Source organism: Falco naumanni, chromosome 3 (genome assembly GCF_017639655.2).
Source record: "Falco naumanni isolate bFalNau1 chromosome 3, bFalNau1.pat, whole genome shotgun sequence".
NCBI lineage: Eukaryota > Metazoa > Chordata > Aves > Falconiformes > Falconidae > Falco > Falco naumanni.
This window is the reverse complement of record NC_054056.1, coordinates 59,255,507-59,277,017: the sequence shown is the minus strand read 5'-3', so window position 1 is coordinate 59,277,017 and position 21,511 is coordinate 59,255,507. Positions and strand designations below refer to the sequence as shown.

The following is a 21,511-nucleotide window of genomic DNA, read 5'->3' as shown; positions in this document are numbered from 1 at the left end:
TAACATTCATGTTCTGAAAAATCAGTCTCTGAGTGATCTTATGTCAAGATGCATTACATAAAAAAAAACCCCCTTGTGGCAACATTAAGTCAAGTGACTTCGCATAAATTTTTGGATTGGAAGGTAAGTCTGAAGAAAAAGGAAAATGCAAATAGGACAGTGATTTCCCCCCCCCCCCCCCATTGTAATATACTGTACTTGCATGTTGTTCAGAGCACCTGACAAGCTATAACTTCTATATGAAGAAATACTGCAAAATCTAGGCAAGGCAAATGAAGTATGAAACGTCACTTCCAGCCTGAGTTCAGGGCATTTATCCACTGTAAAAAAAAATTAAAAAATTTGAATCATATCTTTAATTTTATGATAGTAGTGTTTGAAAAGCTATGTTACTGTAACACACACCACAAAAATCACAGAGTATTTTAATACTTGAGATATGAAAGGGCAGCCACCTAATGAACAACTCCTCCTCTTACCATACCATGGCAGTCATGGCATAAGAAGGATTAAGATCAGCTCTGCAGTCTTTTCCAGCCATTCAGAGTTCATCGAGGAAAGGACGCCTCTGTATGCTGCTTATTCTGACACTTGCCTTTTCATCCCTCATGATACAACTTAAAACTATCCTAAGGGGAATGAACGCAAACAGTGCCCAGAGCTTAATACAAGGGCTGTTTGTTCTGCTTCCAAGAAGTCTCAAAAAGTATGGCTGAAAACAGATTATGTGGTCTTTACAAACTGGTGAAATATTAAAAACATTATCAACGACTGAAACGTTAACTAGCTTGGTCTGTAATTATTTCCATTTGCAATCCTTGTGAAGAGTTGGGATATTTTTTTTTCCCTGAGCCTATCCAAAACCCAGCTTGACCCAAAGCATTCAATCTTTGCTTAGATCACTAAGAAGATTAGAGACTGTTTCCATCCACATTCAGGGTTCACAGAAAAAAGAGGCATTATGTAAATACCATAGCCTTGCCAGCTCCTCTGTCCAAATTCATCCTCAATTGACTAGGAAACAGAGTGCACCAAGCCAAAGCAGTGTTAACAAAAATCACAATTTAACCATCTGAGGAAATCAAACAGCATTTCTTGCATCTGTTTGAATATATTCCATCAAGGACTTCCTAAAATTACAAAAAAACCCAACTGACTCACCCACCAAAATTCATGTAGGTTTTGTGAAACTTTTTTGGCTAGATATATACTGGAAGCTTCAACAACACACCTAGCCTGCTGGAATTAAAATTTCAAAAGAAAAAAAGTGTTTCCACTTGCAATCATCTTGGGCAGAAGGCCTGTACGAATGCACCACAAAGGAGAAAAGGATTTCTTTTTCCCATGGGCCACAAAGACAAGCTATTGATATTATGCAAAACATACTACCAGCCTGCAAATGCCAGGCTTGTTAAGTGTTTTGAAAGCCTTGGAGTATTAACATAGACTTAAAAGATGTACTTTTTCTTAAGCAACAAGAAGAAATTACTTTAACCAACAGATCACTGAACATGCAACTGTACTAGGTATCTGCCTCATCCTTTGCAGTATCATATTGCAACAAGTTCAAAAATCAAAATTCAGCCTGAGACGCCTTCCCAAGTCAAGGTTATTTTCTGAAAGATTTTATTTCTGTGCAGATAAACTAGATCTTGTAATTGGGCTTTTTTTCCCCCCTCCTTTTATTCCTACCTATGAATATTAACTTCAAGGAGTCGTGTGCCTTACCGGAAAAATCTTACGAAGACAATATCTGTGTATTTATAAAACTCCACCAAGCATTTTGCTTTGCTTTATTATCCAGAATAACGTTAACAGATGGACCATTCAGAGGAATAAGTGTTTTGGCATGAGTTTGTGTCCTTGTTTCAGCCAGGATAGAGTTAATTTTCTTCTCAGTAGCTGGTACAATCCTGTGTTTTGGGTTTAGTGTAAGAATTAATGTTGATAACACACTGATGCTTTTAGTTGTTGTTAAGTAATGTTTATACTAAGTCAAGGACCCTTCAGTTTCTCAGGCCCCGCCAGCGGGAGGGCTGGAGGGGCACAAGAAGCCAAGAGGGGACACAGCGGGGACAGCTGACCTGAACTAGCCCAAGGGATATTCCATACCATAGAAGGTCACACTCACTGTATAAGCTGGGTGGGTTTGCCAGGGCCTTCCGATCCCTGCTCAGGGACCGGCTGGGCATTGGGCAGTGAGTGGTGAGCAACTGAACTGTGCACCACTTGTTTGTTGGGTTTTTCCCCTTTTGATTTTATTCTTCTCTCCCTCTCTCCCCTTTTCATTACAATTGTTGTTGTTGTTATTATAATAATATTCCATTTTATGTCAACTATTAAATGTTCTTATGTCAACTCATGAGTTTTCTCTTTTTCCCAGTTCTCCTCCCCATCCCACTGGGGGTGGGGGGAGGGAGCGAGCAGCTTAATGGTACTGGGTTGCTGGCTGAGGTTGAACTGGGACAGCTTGTAAGATACTTCTGCCTGCTAGGACCACCCCTGTGCATAGCACACAAGACTTAAGCACAGTGCAAGTTTTGAGACAGCTTTCACAACACCTGGAGCCAGCTTGCCTTGCCCCCCACCAGTTCACAGCTGCTCTCTCAAACTTTCTGGGCAGGTATTTGCCCCTGGCTCCACCACTTCTAACTGCAGTGGGCCAAGGACTACCTAAAACCTCTGATAAAGAACTTCAGGGGATTACTTGTGAGGTAAGACTGTGATAAAACAAAAGGGATGGGAGCAGAGTTACCTATTAATCCACAAAATAAATTCACAGAAAATACAGAAAGTATTCACAGAAAGCTGCTCTTCCTGGAGAGCTACCTGCAGAAGCTTTGTAACTTTTAAAATTGGTATTTTAAATGATCATTTGCAAGTGCCATGGAAAGTCCAATTGCTTAACATGCGAGTTCCTAATTAATTTTACACACCTAAAGGAAAAGGTACATTTTGTGGAAATTGAGGCAAATTGCTAGTTTCTTGGTGTCAAGCATATCTACCTCATCATTTAAGTGCTCTCCAGTAATCTGGTAAGGCTTTCCCCTTGCACTGGTATTTGTTGTTTGATCTTGTTTTTTATCCCTTTGAGGTGGACAAGAGAAAAGCTACATAGTTCTCTGGTTAAACAAGTTCAGAATTTAATGATCCTCCCCATAAAAGGATTTAACAGAATACATTATTTCTTTCTGATTTTCTTTTCTAATATGAAAACCCAAATGCAACAGCAAAGCAGTTGCATATAGCAATACCAGGCACAATTTGATCAAACAGTGGCCTTGGTTGGTTCCCTCTTTCAGGATTGTAAAAAGAAGGAAACAGTGTAGCTGCTGAAGTTAAAGCCAAAAATGCACATGGGAATTAGATGATGCAAGGATTGATAAGAGTGCTTTGCATAAGATCTTAAAGAAGAGTCCAGTCGTCTGTATCATACAGCCTTCATCATCACTAACTACGCTCTGCTTTGCAAACTATGAGGATTAAAGGCCTTGTGTATATGTGTATGTGTGTGTGTATACACATATATGTCTGCTCAAACGTCAAACAGGAATGGACTAACGAACGTTTGCAAATGTTCTCCTGAGTCATAACTTAAGTTAGCGTGAAAGTAAGCTGAAAGACCCGCGTGGGTACACTGTGCTTGGGAAATGCTGCAGTGCCATTTCATATGATGTAGTTGTTTTTAGAAATACAAAACAAAACTTCAGCAATTCAACAACACTCAGGATGAAACTAGTGCACAGTAAGGACTCTCCTCTGCTATTTCCTTCTAAACAGAGTATCTGTCCTGACACCACTTCCTCCAGGTACTTGATTGCCTCTATGTGCTGAGCACTGTTCTTTCTTAAAATCTTACATTTCACAGCTATGTGATGAGTCTGATATACTTTTCCACACTATTAGACTGAATTTAAGAAGTGATAATAATCTTGATAAAATTTCAACTGACAGCAGCTGCAAGACTAACATCTCACGGAACTGTCTCACAAACGTGAACCTCTTCCAAAGACAGAAGCAACTAAAGGTGAAGACAATTTGTATTCTGCTACATTTATATAATACTATCTTTAGGGAAATAAGTCTTACAAATATTTAACACAATTACAAACACTTTTGAAAGCATTTAAAACTTACACAGGTGTTAAAAAATGGAAAGCGAACCTCAGTATACATTGCTGACTACACTTCAATTTTTAAGCTAAACATGTATTTTTCGTGCTCAGTGAACCCTATTCTTACTCTATTAGCTTTCTAAGCACAGAATTAAGACCTCGACTATTGAAATAGACTTCAAACGGAGGTGAAACTATGTTTTTTGAAACAATATTTCCAGTGAACATTTTTACATTAATTTTTCAATTACTAATTTTATGTGCTAGTGCAGACTTCTTGACAAAACTGTGTTTGTGTAAATTCTCATTTCTTTTTGAAAACTATTATGCTATTTTTAGCCCTCAAATATACCCCCCAACCCCCCTACACAGCTGTTTCTGGAATATGTATTAGGTGTACTGTTACACTGTCCTTACACAGTGGACTAACAACATCCTGCTTCTCAAAGAGGCTCATTTCAGAAGAGCTAATTAAGTGAAAACCAATTCTGCATTCTCTTTTAGTTGCAGAGAAACTGTGCTCTGTTATTTCTTAGCAGAATAATGGAAGAATTAATAATATAAATATGCAGTAATCTGAATTTGCTAGCTTTCGTTCTTTGACCATTCAGTGGAACATCAATGAGATTATTCACAAACAAGGGTGAAATCCTACAATTTGTATTTTTCCCATTCTTTTACATGGAATGTAAACCCCTGCAACATTTAGCAAAAAACACTAGTTAGCTTGTCAGCAGCAACAGTTTTCTAAAGCTCTCTGCTTCACAAGGCAACAGCTCTGTGTACATTCGGCAGCTCTCTGTAGCTGTACCACTCACACATCTGCATTTCATGCAGGAGTAGCAGCATCTGGGTGGAGCAGCAGCGGGTTGGAGTCATCTGGGTAAGAAAACTAGCTTCAGAAGCAGAGTAGAGGCGTAGATGGGGAAACACGATAAAACTGGATAATTAAAGGAGAAGGGGAGTGGCTGTACCTATTCACAGGGCTACCTGTAGCTGCTTAGCTAACAGCCCATTAAGCTGTGGAACCACCCTTTACATTATTAAATAACTAAGACCTGAACAACTGATACCAAAGAGTTGCACCCCTGTAATGTCATTTTGTATGGTTGTTTGCCATGCTTCTCAGACCTTCTCCTTAGGGCTGGAGAGTGCCTTCTTACTGCAACTACTATTTCTGTTCAGCAGAAAAGAGAGGAGAGCTGGTTTTGTACCAGGATGCTTGGCATGTGCAGCAGAGAATTAGAGCAGGATATTTGCCCTTCTTTCTTCCCCCTCTCAACTAAGCCTCCATGCAAGCATATAAAGCAGCCATTACACTCAGTGTACTGCTTGGGGAAAAAAAAAAAAAAAAAGCATTTGGACAAACAACAGAAAATAATGACATTTTCAAACAGAATAAAAAAGAAAACAGTTTTATCACAAGGCAGCAGAAAATGGTGGGGAATGACACAAATCAGAAATCAAATCTCACTGACAGATGTAGAAAGGGGAGAATAATGTAGAAGAGAGGCTGCTTATAAATTTTTCAATAATGTCCATCAATCTCATTATTAAGCAGTCCACACGTTTGCATACTTATTAAACAAGAGACAAAGTATTAATGGAAGGCAGTTTATTTATGAGCCACTTAAAATCCAATTAAAATATATCAACTAAAATAAAAACATGCACTTTCCCTGGCAGCAATTTACAGTTCACATACAGAGCTTTAAAATGTATGTGTGTGGGAAGCTTGTTTGTTTTTATGTAAAGTGCTGAAACTTCTCTCAGTAGGCATAATAATAATTTGCTTTCATGTTTTGTCCTGAAGCATGACTTTTTATTTGTATCCAAAAAACCAGATTTCCAGCTGCATAACCAAACAAACTGCACTACTAAACTTAACAAGCTTTTAAACTTTGCTCCCATTGAATAAATCCAGCAACTTCTAACCAGTCTCATTTCACTTTCATTAGATCTGTGTGTGTGGAAACCTAGTCTATTCCTTCATGTATGCCATAATCCTTATTTGTAGTGCCTTTGTCAAGGAAATCAGGCCTTGAAACTTATTACATGAAAAAGGCCCACAGAAAAATTCTTCCTCCTCTTCTTCTAGGCAAGTATGCTTAATATTTTTTTCTTAAAGCTTATAGCCATTGAAACTATATTGCAATTGTCTTATCAAGCATATTGGTTACATAAATGTTAACAGTTAAAACATATGCCACTAAGATAGGTATAAATAAAACTAACCCACAATTTATTAAATTAAGAATAAAATATTGTGATTTTCATTCAAATATATATCTTTGCTTATTCAAGCAGAACAGATATCCAATAAATCAGAACTTAAAAGGTGTTATTTTGTCCTCAGTTCCCTCTGTTTCTAGTGGTAGTGCCTTTTTTCATCCTTCTCCTCTGTGCACACTCCATTCCTGGAAATTGTCTCCAGTATGGTAATTACTAGAAATTGAATTACCTAGAGTCAATGGCTTTGACATACGCCCTGTATATAGGTGGGATTAAGCACCTGTAGGGACTGCAGATGGTGTTTATACTGCCCTGACTGCCCAGAGGCTTGAGGGAAAGGCAGCTTTGCTGCTTTGTTTTGTCTCCACATACTTCTTGCCAACAGCAGCAACAGCAGCAGTAAAACCACCACTCTGTCAAGCATTCAAGGCCACTCCATATATCCCAAACTGCACTGAGTCTACACCATGAGGACTGCAGTCACGCTGTAGGGGCTCCATCACAGTAGCTGCCTTGCAGCCCACGCTGCATGTATTCTCACACCCTTGTGACACTAGGAATTACCAATTCTATTTTGCCGATGGAGATCTGAGGCTGATGCGAAGCCCACTGAGCTGGTCAGGAATCTTTTGAATCTTTTAAAGAAAATAAAAAATTTCTGGATCAAAGGCACAGCTGACCAAATCACGTAGGATGCTACAGCATGTTTTTCCATCATGCATCTGCTTTGTTGGTCCACTTGCACTCCTACGTACTGAAAAGATTTCAGTCTCCATATGACAATTTAGAATGGACAACTGTAGTGAATTATTATGCATCTTGAACTAACTGGTGGTTTTACTGAAATCTTAGGTCCTGAACTTGTAGGAATCCATATTAAATGTTATGTCCATTATTTCTAACTAAGGGATCATGGAGATTCTAGTGTAATCTAAAGGCTGACCTCTTGCTCTAATCTTCAAATATGTTATTTTAACATCATGACTCCTTGGAGGGGACAGGAATGAGTTCTTGCTTCTAAAAAGGATGAAAACACAGACATCAATACAAGAGCATAAAGATAAAAGAGCAAGAGAGATCCTCTCTTGTAAGAAATTCAGAAGCATTTCTTCTTATTATTCCCTAGGGTTTGGCTGTTCTTCCTAACACCACACTTATTTCAAAATACGCCACTTGTAGGAGGCACAGCCACGCACGTTGGCCAATCTCTGTTTGCAAAAACATGCAAAGTTATTATATTTTCAGAAAAAGCTACCTGCACTTTCAAATGCTGAGCATTCTTTCTGAAACTAGTTTCTTTGCATACTCAAAAAAAAAAAATCATTAAAAAAGAAATACAGTTTGAAGTATTTGAAGAGTCTTCCCAACTCCTATTACCTTACTTTTAATTAACTTAAAATAATTTTGCACTTTAGGTTATTTCAACCACATCAGATAACTCTTACCATTCTTATCTAGGAAGAAGCCTTGTAGAAACAAGCATGTTCTGCAGTAAAAGGGATGCATCCTTGACGAAGAATAGTTAAGGAAAAAAGAAACAAGAAAAAACAACAATAAAAACACATCACAACCCAGCCACCAGCCGCCTCTTCATCAAAATCTTATTATCTGAAGGGAAAAAGAGAAAATAGGAGGCAAATCACTTTCCATCTCTCCAGCCAACTGCTGCATGAGCGCTTTGTTTTCAAACCCAGCTCTTAAAATAATTAAACTATTTTGTGCCAAGTATTCCAAGGACCTGCACCATAGATAATTATTTACCTGTTCTCAGTTACATATCATGAAAGATATATCTCTGCAAGTCAGGCAGGAACTGCCAGCTCAGTTCTTCAACTTCAAAGCTACCTTTAAAACCCCTGGCACTTGCAGAAGCATCTACTACACGTCTGTTGAAATAGATGCTTTTTCATGATACATTTACCAATGCCTTCCAGAGCAGAAATATAAAAGGAATTTAATCTCTGGAAGGTAGTTAATACTGTAGTGACCTCAGTCCATGGAGAATAAGGTTATCAAAAGGGTGATCGTGGTAGAGCACAGATCACTCTCCTGCATGTAGTCAAAGAACAACTGTTACTCCTGAGTAACTCTTTTCTGTACTGACATTTTTCAAGATAAAGCCACTTTTGAGGGCCAAAACTCAGGGCAGTTATATTCAAAATAAACAAGACTAAGAGCAAAGTACAGGTAACTAGAAATGGAAATATATAAACCTCCTTCAAACATTGCTACCTTCAGCAAGATGAAAGCTGAAGTTAACATCAACTTCATATAGAAGAACTTGATAGCAACAGATAAAGGGACAAATTAAGACACTGGCAAAGTGCCTCATCTGGAGTTTGTTGACAGCTCTGAACTGAGTTTAGGATGTACCATCACATCTACAAAGAGTGTGGAGTAACACTAGCGAGTGTCAAAGCTTACAGCTTGTTCTGCCAGCAAAGATCGCCAAACACATCACTCTCTTGTCAAAAAGCCCCCCAAACTAAGTGTTTCTAAAGGACTTTCTGCCAGTATGAAGTGTACAGACAACTTCAAGTGGAAGCTGGGGGAGGTGGGGAAGGTGACGGGGGCTCAGTTCCCTTAGACTCCGCATGACACCAGCAGGGAGCTGCCAAGAAACCACTCTGCTTGCAGCACCTTCATTAAAAGGCCGAGATAGCTGCCAAATTAACCTCAAAGAGAGGTTACCTTTATCTGCCAGAGTGGGAAAGAAAATTATTAATCATTTCATTGTGGTAGGCATGTAAGACAATAGAGGTTAGTGGGTGGGTGGCCTAGTTATCTCGCCAGTTACCTCACCTCAGCAGTTCACTGCACTGCACACAAGTAGAAGAAATACCCAGGATTACAAACCTCCTGAGTTTCATCTTTATGGCAGAAAGCATCCTGAATGCAGTGAGACACCCCCATCTTTTTTTACCTGCTCGCATGACCCTTGAGCCAGGCCAAGGGCAGATGGGTGCCACGCATCCCCTGGCCACTGGGAGAGCACCTGGAAGGACCAGGCACGTCCCCTCTCCCCCTCTCCTTCTACAGCCACTCATGACAAAAAGTGGGGCCAGGAAGGAAACCCAACCCATAGTGTTCAGAGGTTGCAATTGTTCTGCAGTTTGGTTTTTTTTAAGGTTTCTGGTAAGGACAGATTTCAGTACTTCTGCTGAAGGCGCACCACGAGGCCCAGTGCCTCTGGCAGCCAGACTTCACTGGAAAGTGCCCGGCAAAGTGCCTTGGCTCCAAACACAGTAAGCGCCATTTCCAGGACAAGAAATTGCAATAAACACCCCTCCTTTGCTCAGTAACACATTCAAATGTGAAGGGGTCTGACATCACCCTTTTAAAACAAGCACAGTGGTTACTTTCAAAGTAAAGCAGACCATGTGTTGACCTCCAATTACACTGCCCAGAATGACAGGACAACTGTTTAAAGACGCCAAATGACATCAATTTAATTAATGAAACCTGTCTATCAACATAATTCACTTAAACACTTGTCACATTCAAAGCTGCTTTTTTAAAATTACATTAAAGGGATTTAGAGATTTACACAAACTGTCCCCACCTTTCTTGATCAAGCTAAGGTATAGGAGTCCCTTCACTTTCTCTATAGGTTTCTAAGAAATTGAACACAAACACAAGGGGAAACTTAAAAATTTAACTTACTGAATATTTTTATTTCCAAATATGTGTGTCACTTGGAAAACATATTTTCCCTTTTTTTTTTTTTACCTCTAAGCCCTTAAAAATACTTCTACAGTGACACAACTCCTCTGTCCAAACATGAAAAGACTTAATAAATCATGCTGACTAATACTCTCCTGAACTTCCAATTTTTGCATGTTAATGTTACATGCTACCACAGAAGTCAAAGTTTAAAAAAAATAAACAAACCCTAAAGCTTACTTTCTTCACCCAGCGCTGTCATGTTTCCAAAGATCACCTTATAATCTTTCCTTTTTAAAAAGTGAATTGCGGACAGTGGTATTTTACACCTACCTGGCCAAGTGTGTGTGACTGTGTAAAATACATACACAGGGACTTGTTACACACAGTATGATATAGTGGACTGACTGACATGAATTGATTAGAAGAGACCAGTTCATGAAGAGGTCTGGCTTCATGGGAATTTGCTCATCTGAAGCAAGTGCTGGTCTTGGCGCTCACATCAAGAAATCTTGGCATGCCAAAAAGGAAAAACAAATACTCATTAGGACCTCCTTGTCCCAACTCCAAGCCTGCTTTGTCCCAAGAGAAAGCCAGGCAAAAAAACCACAGAACTCTCTTTTGGCTTAAATCTCCCAAAGTATCTTGTTCTTCCTTGCCATCATGAACTCAATAACAATAAAACAAACGGCTGTTTTTTCTATTTTCTAGTGTTTAAAATTAAGTTGCTAGCCTCTTTCTCAGAGATGCAAATATATAAATAACAATAAAACAAAGGGGTTTGTTCTCTCTTCAGGGCAAAGGCAAAAAAATCTCCTCTGTTTTCCATCCAACCAGGCTTCCAGTAAAAGTCTTCCTAGTGCCTTCTTTATAGGCTTTACACAAAGCAAACTCAGAGCAGCATATGAAGCACTGCCCGCGCATGCAGCTGGCTTCCTCCAGCACAATCCCTTAGCTCCCTGCCCTTGCCAATCCCTCAGCTAAATCTTCTCCTTTATATGATTTAGTTTGGGTCTCCAACCACAAGGAGCCATGGTTGCCACTCGGGTCTGCCGATTTGCTTCGCGTTCCCACACAAAATCCCTGAATTCCCGTGTCTGCTGTATTCCTATAGCATCCAGGCTAGGCTACACCTTCCTTTCAACAAATGCTCTGCCAAACCTAGTAGATTTAAGGAGTGTTTCTCTTGGGACCATTTTGCTTGGCTGCACAAGTTAGTGTGAATAGACTGCTAGATAAAAATGTTCAAATAATTTTCCACAACTATGCATACAAGGCTCATTTGCACAGATGCACAAGCTTTGGGATGGTATGGCCCAATCGATGCAGTAAGGCAAAACTAAACCTACCTGAGAAATGCACTGAAGCCATCACCCAGAAGAGTACTGCTTTTACCACTGTGTTATTTCATTAAAAATATTTACAAATCAATCGTTTAAAACACTCAGGGCCCTGCAACCTGTGGACAATAGCCTTTTGAAAACTACCCCTTAAGACTGCTTCAGTTACAATAGTATTTCAGGATGTTGCAACTACACATTTTAAACAAAAACCTACTGCAAAATTCCTTTTCCTAAGAAATGCAAAACATTCCCTGTATTCAGACCAATCTTTGGGATAAATACGATATTCTGACTTTTAGATTCAGATCTTCAGGGGTAAGCACAATCTAATAATACACTGTTTATTTCTTTGTATCAAATGGTCTTATCTCACTTAAATATTTTTCTAAAATATGGCATGCATGTAACAGTACACTAAGCAAAGGGGAGCAGCAAACAGCATCATGGGAATACAGTAATCAAGAGCATTTGAAAAAAATCACATAGCTAAAATAGAGTTATTATTTTAGAAAATTAGTGGTATTTTTAAGTCAATTCAAATAACTTCCCTCCAAATGTTTCATTTATTTTAATACTGTTACAGGCACTGAAATAAATGCACCAAAAGAAATTTTGCCTCAAGCCCAAGGCTCCCGTTTGAACAATGCAAAAACAAGAGGATCACAGTGGCTTAATTAAAGAGCCCCTGCTCTGTTTCTTTACTTTTCCCATGTTGCTGTTACAGTACAATATGTCTGCATAAGAAATTAAGTAATTTTGTAGCACCTATGCTGCTTCCATTTTCTTTGGCGATGCAATTACATCATCCTTAAAGTGACTTTGAACTAGCAATGATGACTACTGAAATACCCTGGTTTTTAACACAACTGCCATCAGCAAGAAAATCTTCTAAGCATCCTCAAATCTAGTCATTTGTGTCCTGGCAAGAACTAGAAAAGGCAAAGCTTCCACAGCCACCTTTCCTCTTGACCCCTCTTCTGAATGGGGTGGTAGATTGTGAGGTCCTAACACCTCAGAGAAGTTAGAGACTCCAGAATTTGTAGTGGACAAGCACTTGGAGACTCTGCCATTGGACCTTTCGTTTCAGCCTTGAAGGGCTAACATTTTCCCACAGCTAAGTAAGTTGGCCTAATTAAGAAGTCTTCCCCCACACTATAAATCCTGCTTCTCTTATGCCTGTAAAGCATTACAGCAACAAGAACATCTACACTGCCCATTTGAAACAAGAGCTGTATGTGCACAACTTAAAAACTGCAGAAACAAGTTAATCTACTGTTTTGAATGTGTTCTGGGAACCTTCAACACATAACGCTATATGAGAGAGAAATTTGTACAGCAATTTTGCATGTCACTGTTAATTTACTTGTCTACTAAAACGTATACCACACACACAATGTAAATAATATAAGCAGTACTGATAAGGTACATGGAATATTCCCTATAGGATGCTGGCATTACATGGACATCAAAGAACACTTGTGCCTTACTGACATGTTAGCAGATGTCATGTGAATCTGTATAAAAATGGCCTGCATTTTTACAATAGTAAAAGGAGCCAATACAGCTAAAAAGCTAGCTGCAACAACGCAAACATCCATGGCTGTAAAGTCTGCATGGATTCTAGATCATGGAAACTATATTCTGACAAGATGGACCTTTGCCAAACCTTAACACAAGACAAGCTGCTGTCCTGGCTGATTTTTTCTGAGCAGATCCACTGCTTTTACTAGGCTGATGGTGAATCTGAAAAATCCATCATGGTCTTCTGTATGTTTATCAGTTTTAACACCTGGAGAGTGAAGGCAGTTGCAAGTTGAAGAGGGAGCCCCTCAGGCAGGTCCCTTCAGCTTTGGAAGGTCCATCTGCATCGCCCAGCTGAGTGCTGGAGTTAATCCATTGGGCAGAGAAGATATGAGTCACTTTTGTAATGGCAGCTTTGGTCTTTTGGGGGTCACTATAGCGTTACTGCATTAACTGACCATTACCCCGATTTCCAGTCATTAGTTAGATTTTCAGATTAATTTGATCAAACAAAACATACCTTGTAAAAGTAAACATTCATTGATCTACTTCAGTCTCCAGGGTCTATTTCAGGTAGTGCAGGCTAAAACAGATTATTTGATACGCCAGATTAAACCTCATGTTCAGATGTATTATTTCTAACAGATTGCTTTGTATGTTTCAGACATTTGTATTTTGAAAGGGAAAACTGGAGCTCTGTCATGACAAATTCTGCATTTTATGCACTATGGGACACCATTACCACCAAAGAATCCTTCCAACTCCACTAAAAACTGGAACGTTATTTTTACCCATGTATAAATTATTCATAATAATTAGTGTAAAGCAGATGGGAGAAAAAAGTCCATGCCCTACTTTGCTTCTTTTAGATGCACGAAGGCCACACGCAAATTTCAGGTGTATTCTAACCTCCTCGTACACAAAAATAAACTGAACACCCAATCTATGTTTCCTGTTTTTGTTGGACAACTCCTTGGATTCCTCAAACTATTTTAGACCTTAGACAGGTTATACCAGTATAATTATGTGAATTATGGGTTCAGGGGTTTTTAACCTACATAGATGTGTTATTGTGGTTACAGTACAAAACCTGAACGTAAAAATCACTGCAGAAAAGATGATTTGGTTTTGGTCTCCCAGCCTGGAATAAGACACTACAATCCACCTAAGCCCACGCTGATGGAAGGGATGTTTCCACTGTTCTGTATGAGGATAATTAAAGCAATGAGAAAAAAACCCCAAACTTCTTTTTTAATGGAAAGACCAAAGTCATGAGGGACAACTTCCCTGCAAATACATTTGGTATAATGCAGTTCTAAACAAAACCTCTCAAACTAAACATTGTGAACAGTACACAATTACTTCTGCTTCTACTTACCTTTCACTTGCAGAGTTCCCAGTTTCATAAATCCACTTGCTCTGCAGCTGTTTATAAAGCCCTTCACATCAAAACCCTATTATTATTGTTAAATAATTTTATTTTAAAACCAACAACATGGAGATTTTGCTCATATATTACAAAGACTCAAACATGCAGAGAGACACTACTGCTTTATTTTGCAGTTTGTCCTCAGCTCAGCTCTCTGAGCCTGTACAGTACCAGAGCTTCAAACACTGGCTCCTTTCATGACTCGGCCAACAGCACAGTTTATTCCACCAGTCCTAAAGTCGTGCCTGCACAAATATTTGAGGGGCCTTGCAGAAAACCAGATGAAGGAACTGATGGAGTTAAAAACCCATATCCAAACAAAAAAACCTTTTGGGATGCTTTGACTAAATATAGATGACATGGATCCCAGCCAAGATGACAGCACAGACAGAAGAAACACACTATGGTTTGAATGAATAACCATGATGTACAAGGCTTGCTCGGACAAGAGAAAAATAGCAGGTTACCTGCATTTCTAAGACAACTCCAAGTTAGCTCAAATAATGGTGAAGGAATAAGAAAATGGCTACGGAGGGGACCTATCCAGTCAAGACCTCTGCTAACCCAATATCAGCAACTCTTTTTCCAGGACCTTCACAATGTCTGCATGTCTGTCTGATGACACTGGGTACAAGAAGGTGTACTCCCAGTCAGCATGCTTTGGGAGGGTAGGAGCCCCAAAGGGAATGTTTTTAAGCTCCTGAGCACAGGAGATGAGCACTGGTCCTTGGGACTTCACTGCTGAACTCAGAGTTCCCACTTCTGTGGATGCAGTGCAGAGAGAAAGGGTAGCCAGGGAGTGTGCCAACACAAGTGGTCTACCTGCGCAGACCAGCCCCATGGAGGTCCACCTTTAGAGGCCCAAACTCCCCAGGGGCATCCACCTGGGAGTGCCTTGTCATAGCAGTATGATACGCGGGGGTGTTCACAGAATTATTTTGGGAGGTATTTGGGTTTCTTTCCAGCTTACAGTCCCCAAAAAGTTACAGTGCAAAAAGAAATAGCCAAAGGAGAACCTGCCCCCCTCAGAATTTAAGAGGTACAAAACCTACATGGTTGTACTTTCAGGGACCCTAACAGTTCGGACAAGAGGTTCCCCAACGTTACAAAATGTCTCAGACACCAGGTCTGTAAGGATAACTGAAGATCCACGGGTAGGAGATGATTAATTTTTGATCAAGCCAACAAACCAAGCTCAAGTACTGTGACAACAAAAACAACGGGAACTGAGGACTTCCAACCTGCTGTAATTTCAATTTTTTTCTGCCATCAACACGTGGAGTTGCCTGTTTCTGACAGATGATCCACCAAGATAAAGACCAGCATGTGATATTTGAGTACATTATGATGATGACTCAGGAGAAGAGAGCTGATCAATTGTCTTTTTTGAATGTGATGATTTTCACAATTGGTTAATGTGCATTCTTTTTTTAATATAAAATGAACTGACAACATCTGGGGCATTGGTTACTATCTCAGTAAGGTTCCAAAATCTTCACCAGCTTCAGTGTTACAGGGCACACTGCAAGTTGCTTATTCTAAAATTAAGCATAAATACTGTTCTGCAGGCTCATATAAAAATGCTAAAGCCAACCCAGCCTTAAACAGAATTATATTCACAGAAAGCTGCATCTTACTAATTTTAACCTCATAGACTAGGCAAAATTATGGGCCTTTGAATTCCAGTAACACAAACTATTTAACTGTCTGTCATAAACAAATACCCAGACTTGGTTTTAACTGCATTTTCTGGTTCCTCTCTGACAGGTTCCCATATTAAACTTACATGGGGTCATACCATCTATATGATAATAATGTATGTCCTCAAACTCAGACTGGAGCCTCCAAAATACTCAGATCTAAATGCAGATCTTCTCATCTCACCTGTAATTGCGTGGAGACAGGACATACTCTTCTTTTCCTCTATAATTCTACACATGCCATAGATAGTTGATCTGTACTACCATCAGAGTACTCAAAACAAAACACAAGCAGATCAATATCACCACTTTGTATTTCAGATCCTTCCAGCTGAAAGAAGTCAGTCATATACTTGAACTACCAAGACATATGAGTCATCTAGAATTAACTAGTTTCTCATTTTAGAGACCATGGCAATGACTAAAGGACGATTACATCTGAAATATGGGTGAGGGGGTGTGTGTGACAAACAATTTATTCCTCCTCTTTGCTTACAAGCAAAGCACAAACATGAATTTCTACCACTAGAAATACTGCAAACTCTAATCTGGTTTACATTTATTATAGCCAGATAACACAATACTGCACATGCTGCTCTGTAAATATTTTCCCCACAAATTAAAAGCTCAGTATGGAGATTTCTTAAGTACAAGCCTCGTTTAGCTGGGTCACTAATTCATCCTTGTGAAGCAGCAGTTGCATGACAGTTAATTTTTTGGTCAGAATTAAAAAAACATTATTACTGAACTACCTAAAAGCAACTGGTTAGGTACGGCCTGGGACCAGAGGCCACCAAGTACTGGTGGCCATCCATCTATATTTGTCTCTGAGACAAGAAGGTGTGGCTCAGCTACAGAATAAGGTTCCTGTTGAAGTTGAGTTAACTTTCAGGATGAAAGGTGAACATAAGTAAGAGCAAGATACTGGTTCAGGAAGACCACTGCCTCCTTACATATCTTTTGAGACCTGCAGAAAAAGGTAGCAGAGGCAGTGACAAAGGTTAGTGTCACAACTTGCAGATACTATTGACAACACCTCTGCTCTGAAGAAGAGCTAAGGTAAAGTCCCGTACTGGCAGTAGTGATTTGGCTACGATGATGTTCAAAGCTGGAAGAAATGACAGGTTTAGGGCTAGTATGGCAGTTCAGCCCAGCAAATAACAGCACAGAATTAAACCTGTAATCAAAGGGTTATATAATAATAAAGAATAAAGGATAATACTGGAAATGGGTTTAGGGTTGGGGCTCAGGCCAGCAGATACTGATAAACTACAGCTTAGAAAGCACCTCCAGATCAACATGAAAAATGGTGCTGGCTGAGACCACCTGACTGCAGAGATCTGTGGGATAAGGAGTGAGATAGCGCTAAGATTAGGAGTGGAATTAGGGTTTGAGCATACGCTGGAAGACGTTGATAAACTGCACAATCTTGTTTCAGTATCAGGGCGGGCCACACGCTGTGATAAAGGTGCCACATGACAGGACTTCACACACCCTTAGCAAGCCCAACACTGACCAGCATGCCAGGCCTACTCTGTCTATACCCTCTGTTGACCTAAGGCTTCCTAAGCCATACATATGTTGTCAACCTGACACGTTCCCAACCCCTCCGGATTACTGTGTATGTGCACAGTGAACCTGGCACTCCCAAGATGCACAGATTTCCTGTACTGTATGTGCATGGCATGTACGTACTGTGGATGGAGGCAGGGAAGAGGGCCCCAAACAAGGAAAGCATCTGTCTGAAATCACCCAGTCCTTACTGTCTCTGTTCCTCCCTTCATTTACACTAGGGCCGCCATATCCGAAATACATCAAAGACTGTTAAGTGTCTCGCAACCAAAATCTCTCTTCATAGATGCATTTTTAAAAACAGTAGATCAAGTCTGTGCAGCAGGTTGGTCCTGCCTAGGAAATCAAAAGTCGAACCAGCCAAATATGCTGAGAAGCAACACAAAAGCTTGTCTGTGTCTTCTCCAAACAGGAGCTTTGCCAATGATGATCTTGGCAGTACTACTTAGCACTTACTCTCTTCCCAGTTCTTGGGAATAGGTGTCCACCACGTTACTCAGCATTTTCCAGGTTAGGGGAGGCTTCAGGACTGACCTTGCCTACTTCACATTACGGAAAAACCTGACACGTACCTTAACTATCTCTGTGTTTTAATCATAAAATAGGCTCACCCATATTAACAATTAATGGTGAAAAATTCAGTCTTAGTGGCACACAGGCCTTGGACCAGACAATGATGCTTCCTGGAGAAGGAGGAAATGTATAATCACATTTCAAGGACAAAATCATGTCCTTACTGGAGACTTACAGTTAAAACCCTTAAAAATCAATATAAGCAGCACACAAGCCCATCTCTACGATTTTCCAAGTTTGCAATTTAGAGAATGCAGGGTAGCAAGAATGACAGTTGCTCAATTCAAGCAGCAAACTTACTTCAGTATTCACTACAAACTGCAGAGGAGAAAGCTTCATAGTGAGTCTCGCCAAGAGGGAATTAGAATAATCGAGCCTCGCGGTCACAAGACCACACACTACTGTTGTGAAACAGTCACTGGGTACGTAAGGGTGTAGCCTGCAGTGTATTTACCACCACTGGGGAGGAGGGGGAAGCGAAGATACAAGACGAAACAGCAAAACATGGTCTTACCCTTGAAAAAGGTCCTTGAAAAAAGGATCTTACAAATCTGCACTTATATAAAAAAATGTGGCAGAATGATGCTGCCATTCCAGTACAGTCAATGCAGTAATGACAGAGTTGGGAATAAAGATGAGTTGCAGAGTTAAGCCTGCAGCAAATAATTTAAGCCAAAGCAGCAACAGCAAGGAAGAGAATTCCAAGGGATGGAGCAGTAAGAGGTAGAAATGACAGCTGAACTTCAGTTCACTAAGGAGAAGTCACAAAAGCAGTACATTTCCAGATTTATTAAAAAATAATCGCAAAAGATGATAAAAATTAAAATGTAAGATGCTGATTTTATATAAATAGGCAGGTACCTCAGACTAGCTGAGATAAATATTAACAAAGCACAACCTGAAAGATACCATTCTGCAGCCTTAACAGCTGAAACCTGACTGAACATTTTCTTACTTTTTTTTATATTTCAGGGATATATACCAGTGTAACTGTTCAGCAAAGTTTTCCAAACTTACCTTTTCCTGCTCACAGAAATCAAGTAAAAAATTTGCAAAATAATAACTTCTACAAGCCACTGCACTCAGCTTTATGTATACAAAAGAATTCATCTGCCTCTGCACTAAGTGAAACAACTTCTAACAATCCAACTTTGATTGTCCCACCAACTCACAACATTTTTTTCCAGACTAGGGGAAAAGAGGATATATTGCATGTTATCTTCTACATAACACCATACCGTTTGGAGCAGCTCCCATGGGGGCTTAGCAGGGTGCTGCTGACCACTTCTAGAGAAGATGCCTGGGTGACAGGGAGTGGCAGAGGGAGGAGAGAGCAAAGCACCTGCCCACAGCGAGGACACCAACTCGTCAAGGCTGGGAGCAGCAGGGTTTTGAAGAGGAGACTACTTCATCCCTCCAGGCCCTCCCCGTCACAGGAAGCAAAAGGCCATTTCATTCATTTCTCCCTCTGACCCCTGCTTCTCTGAGGGAGGGTGGGGGAAAAAATAGGCATTAAGCATTTAACATTATTTGTGATGCAAGGAGGACAGCATCTCAAACAAAACTCCCTCCCATTCCAGCCTCCTAAGAGCTTCCCTCTTCACTGGCAACCCATCAGGAGTAGTGGGTTTTAATGTGGTCTTATTTCCACATGCTAACATCTCCTGATGTGCTATCCAGGACACTCTTCTAGTCTCAGCTTCTACCACTACACTTTTAATTTCTGTGACACACAAAGCTTTTGGTCCTTAGACAGGACTTGCATTTATGAAGAGCAATATACAGGACTCAATCCCCTGGTACAAATTAACATATCATTTTTCCAAGCTGTGTTAAACTCTCACATGGTTATTTATGAGGTAAACCAATTATACAAATTTTGTCAAAATCCACACTTACTAATACTTTGTATGTACTAAGAGCTCATTGGGCTCTAAAACTTGTACTGAAGATTACTCTACAGAAAACAGAGGGTTAACCTTTTAAATTATTGTTCACGATAGCCTAGATAACATTAAAGAACTTCTTGCAATTAAAAATCACAAGCTAGATTTCCACACCTCACAACTCAGGTCAAGAACTGCAACCATAATGATCATCAGTGAAATACTGTATCCTGACTCACTCCATACAAATAAGCTACTCTTACAAAAGCAGTCCTCTGCTTCAGTAGAGGAGGCTGGCAAAGGAATAAACTGATAAGGAATAATTAAGCTAATACTGCACTAATGAAAAGGTGAATCAATTGAAAAAGTCCATGAAATCTCCAAGTGTACACAAAGTAATTCAACATATGTTACGCTGGAAAACTAACTATGCAGTGCATGGATGAAATCAGGATATAATATTAATGGCACATCCAGTGATAAAGTTGATCATGGATTTTCTGTTGCTTACTGTCAAACATGAAAAAAGTACTGCATATAATTTTTGCAAGCAAACCTTACAGAATGACCAAGGAAATCAGAAAATTATACAGCCAGCATCACACTGGACAATAACATGGAAAATAGAGTTGATTTTCTCACTGATAAAAACAGTGAAATATATAAACTGCCGCCCATTACTGTACCTTCATGACATCTTTATAGGAATGAATGGCCTCAACTTCCTCTTTGTCATCATCGTCATCCTCCACTCCTTCATCCAGAGCATCATATCCTTCATCCCTACTCCCATCTGTTTCTGTTGTATTAGTCATGTGGTCAATAAGCTGCTCCAGTGGAGGACTTAATTCCCGCTCTTCATTGTCCTTCAAACCATAGTCCAGGGCTTTATATATAATAATCCCTAGTGATTCAATAACCTATGAAAGTAAAAAAGAAGTATTTATTAATGCTATTTACATGAATAAACAGGTCAGGCGAGGAACACCCTTTTCTGGTGTTTGTATAACAAACTTAGCAACTGAGAGGGCAATAAACATCAAAATTAAAGAGAAAAATGATCCTCTAATACCTGTAGCAGCACAGAACATGCAAAAGCAGGTCATACCACATACCTACCACTTTCTTATTTCCAAGTTTGAAATAGAAATTCATAATTTGAAAACAAAGCAGGACCATTTTAGCTTATTTTCCCTTTTTCCTTCTAACATGACAAACCTCAAAGCAACGTTATTCTAGACTTTGTAAGACTATCTTACATGCACACAGCCTTTCAGAGGGGAGGGTATGGGTGGGAAGAAATTGAAAGAATAAACCAGTATGCGATGCCTCTCTCCTCCCACAAATTAATGACATTTGGAAACTGCCCTTCAATTTCTTCATCTCTTCATTGACCTGAGAGATGCCTGGACACAGCTGCGGACATCCCAGTATTAGCTCACTGAGCATGGACATCAGCCCTTTGCCTGTTGTACAT

At 39.8% G+C, this 21,511-nt stretch overlaps 1 protein-coding gene across 1 annotated transcript in view; it reads right to left on the bottom strand.

The window, feature by feature from the left end:
- Positions 1-21,511, bottom strand: part of SPIRE1 (spire type actin nucleation factor 1) — a 132,773-nt gene that overhangs the window by 53,201 nt on the left and 58,061 nt on the right. Inside the window, 1 exon segment of the mRNA XM_040586288.1 lies at positions 20,721-20,954. Within this exon segment, the coding sequence (XP_040442222.1) occupies positions 20,721-20,954 (234 nt within the window).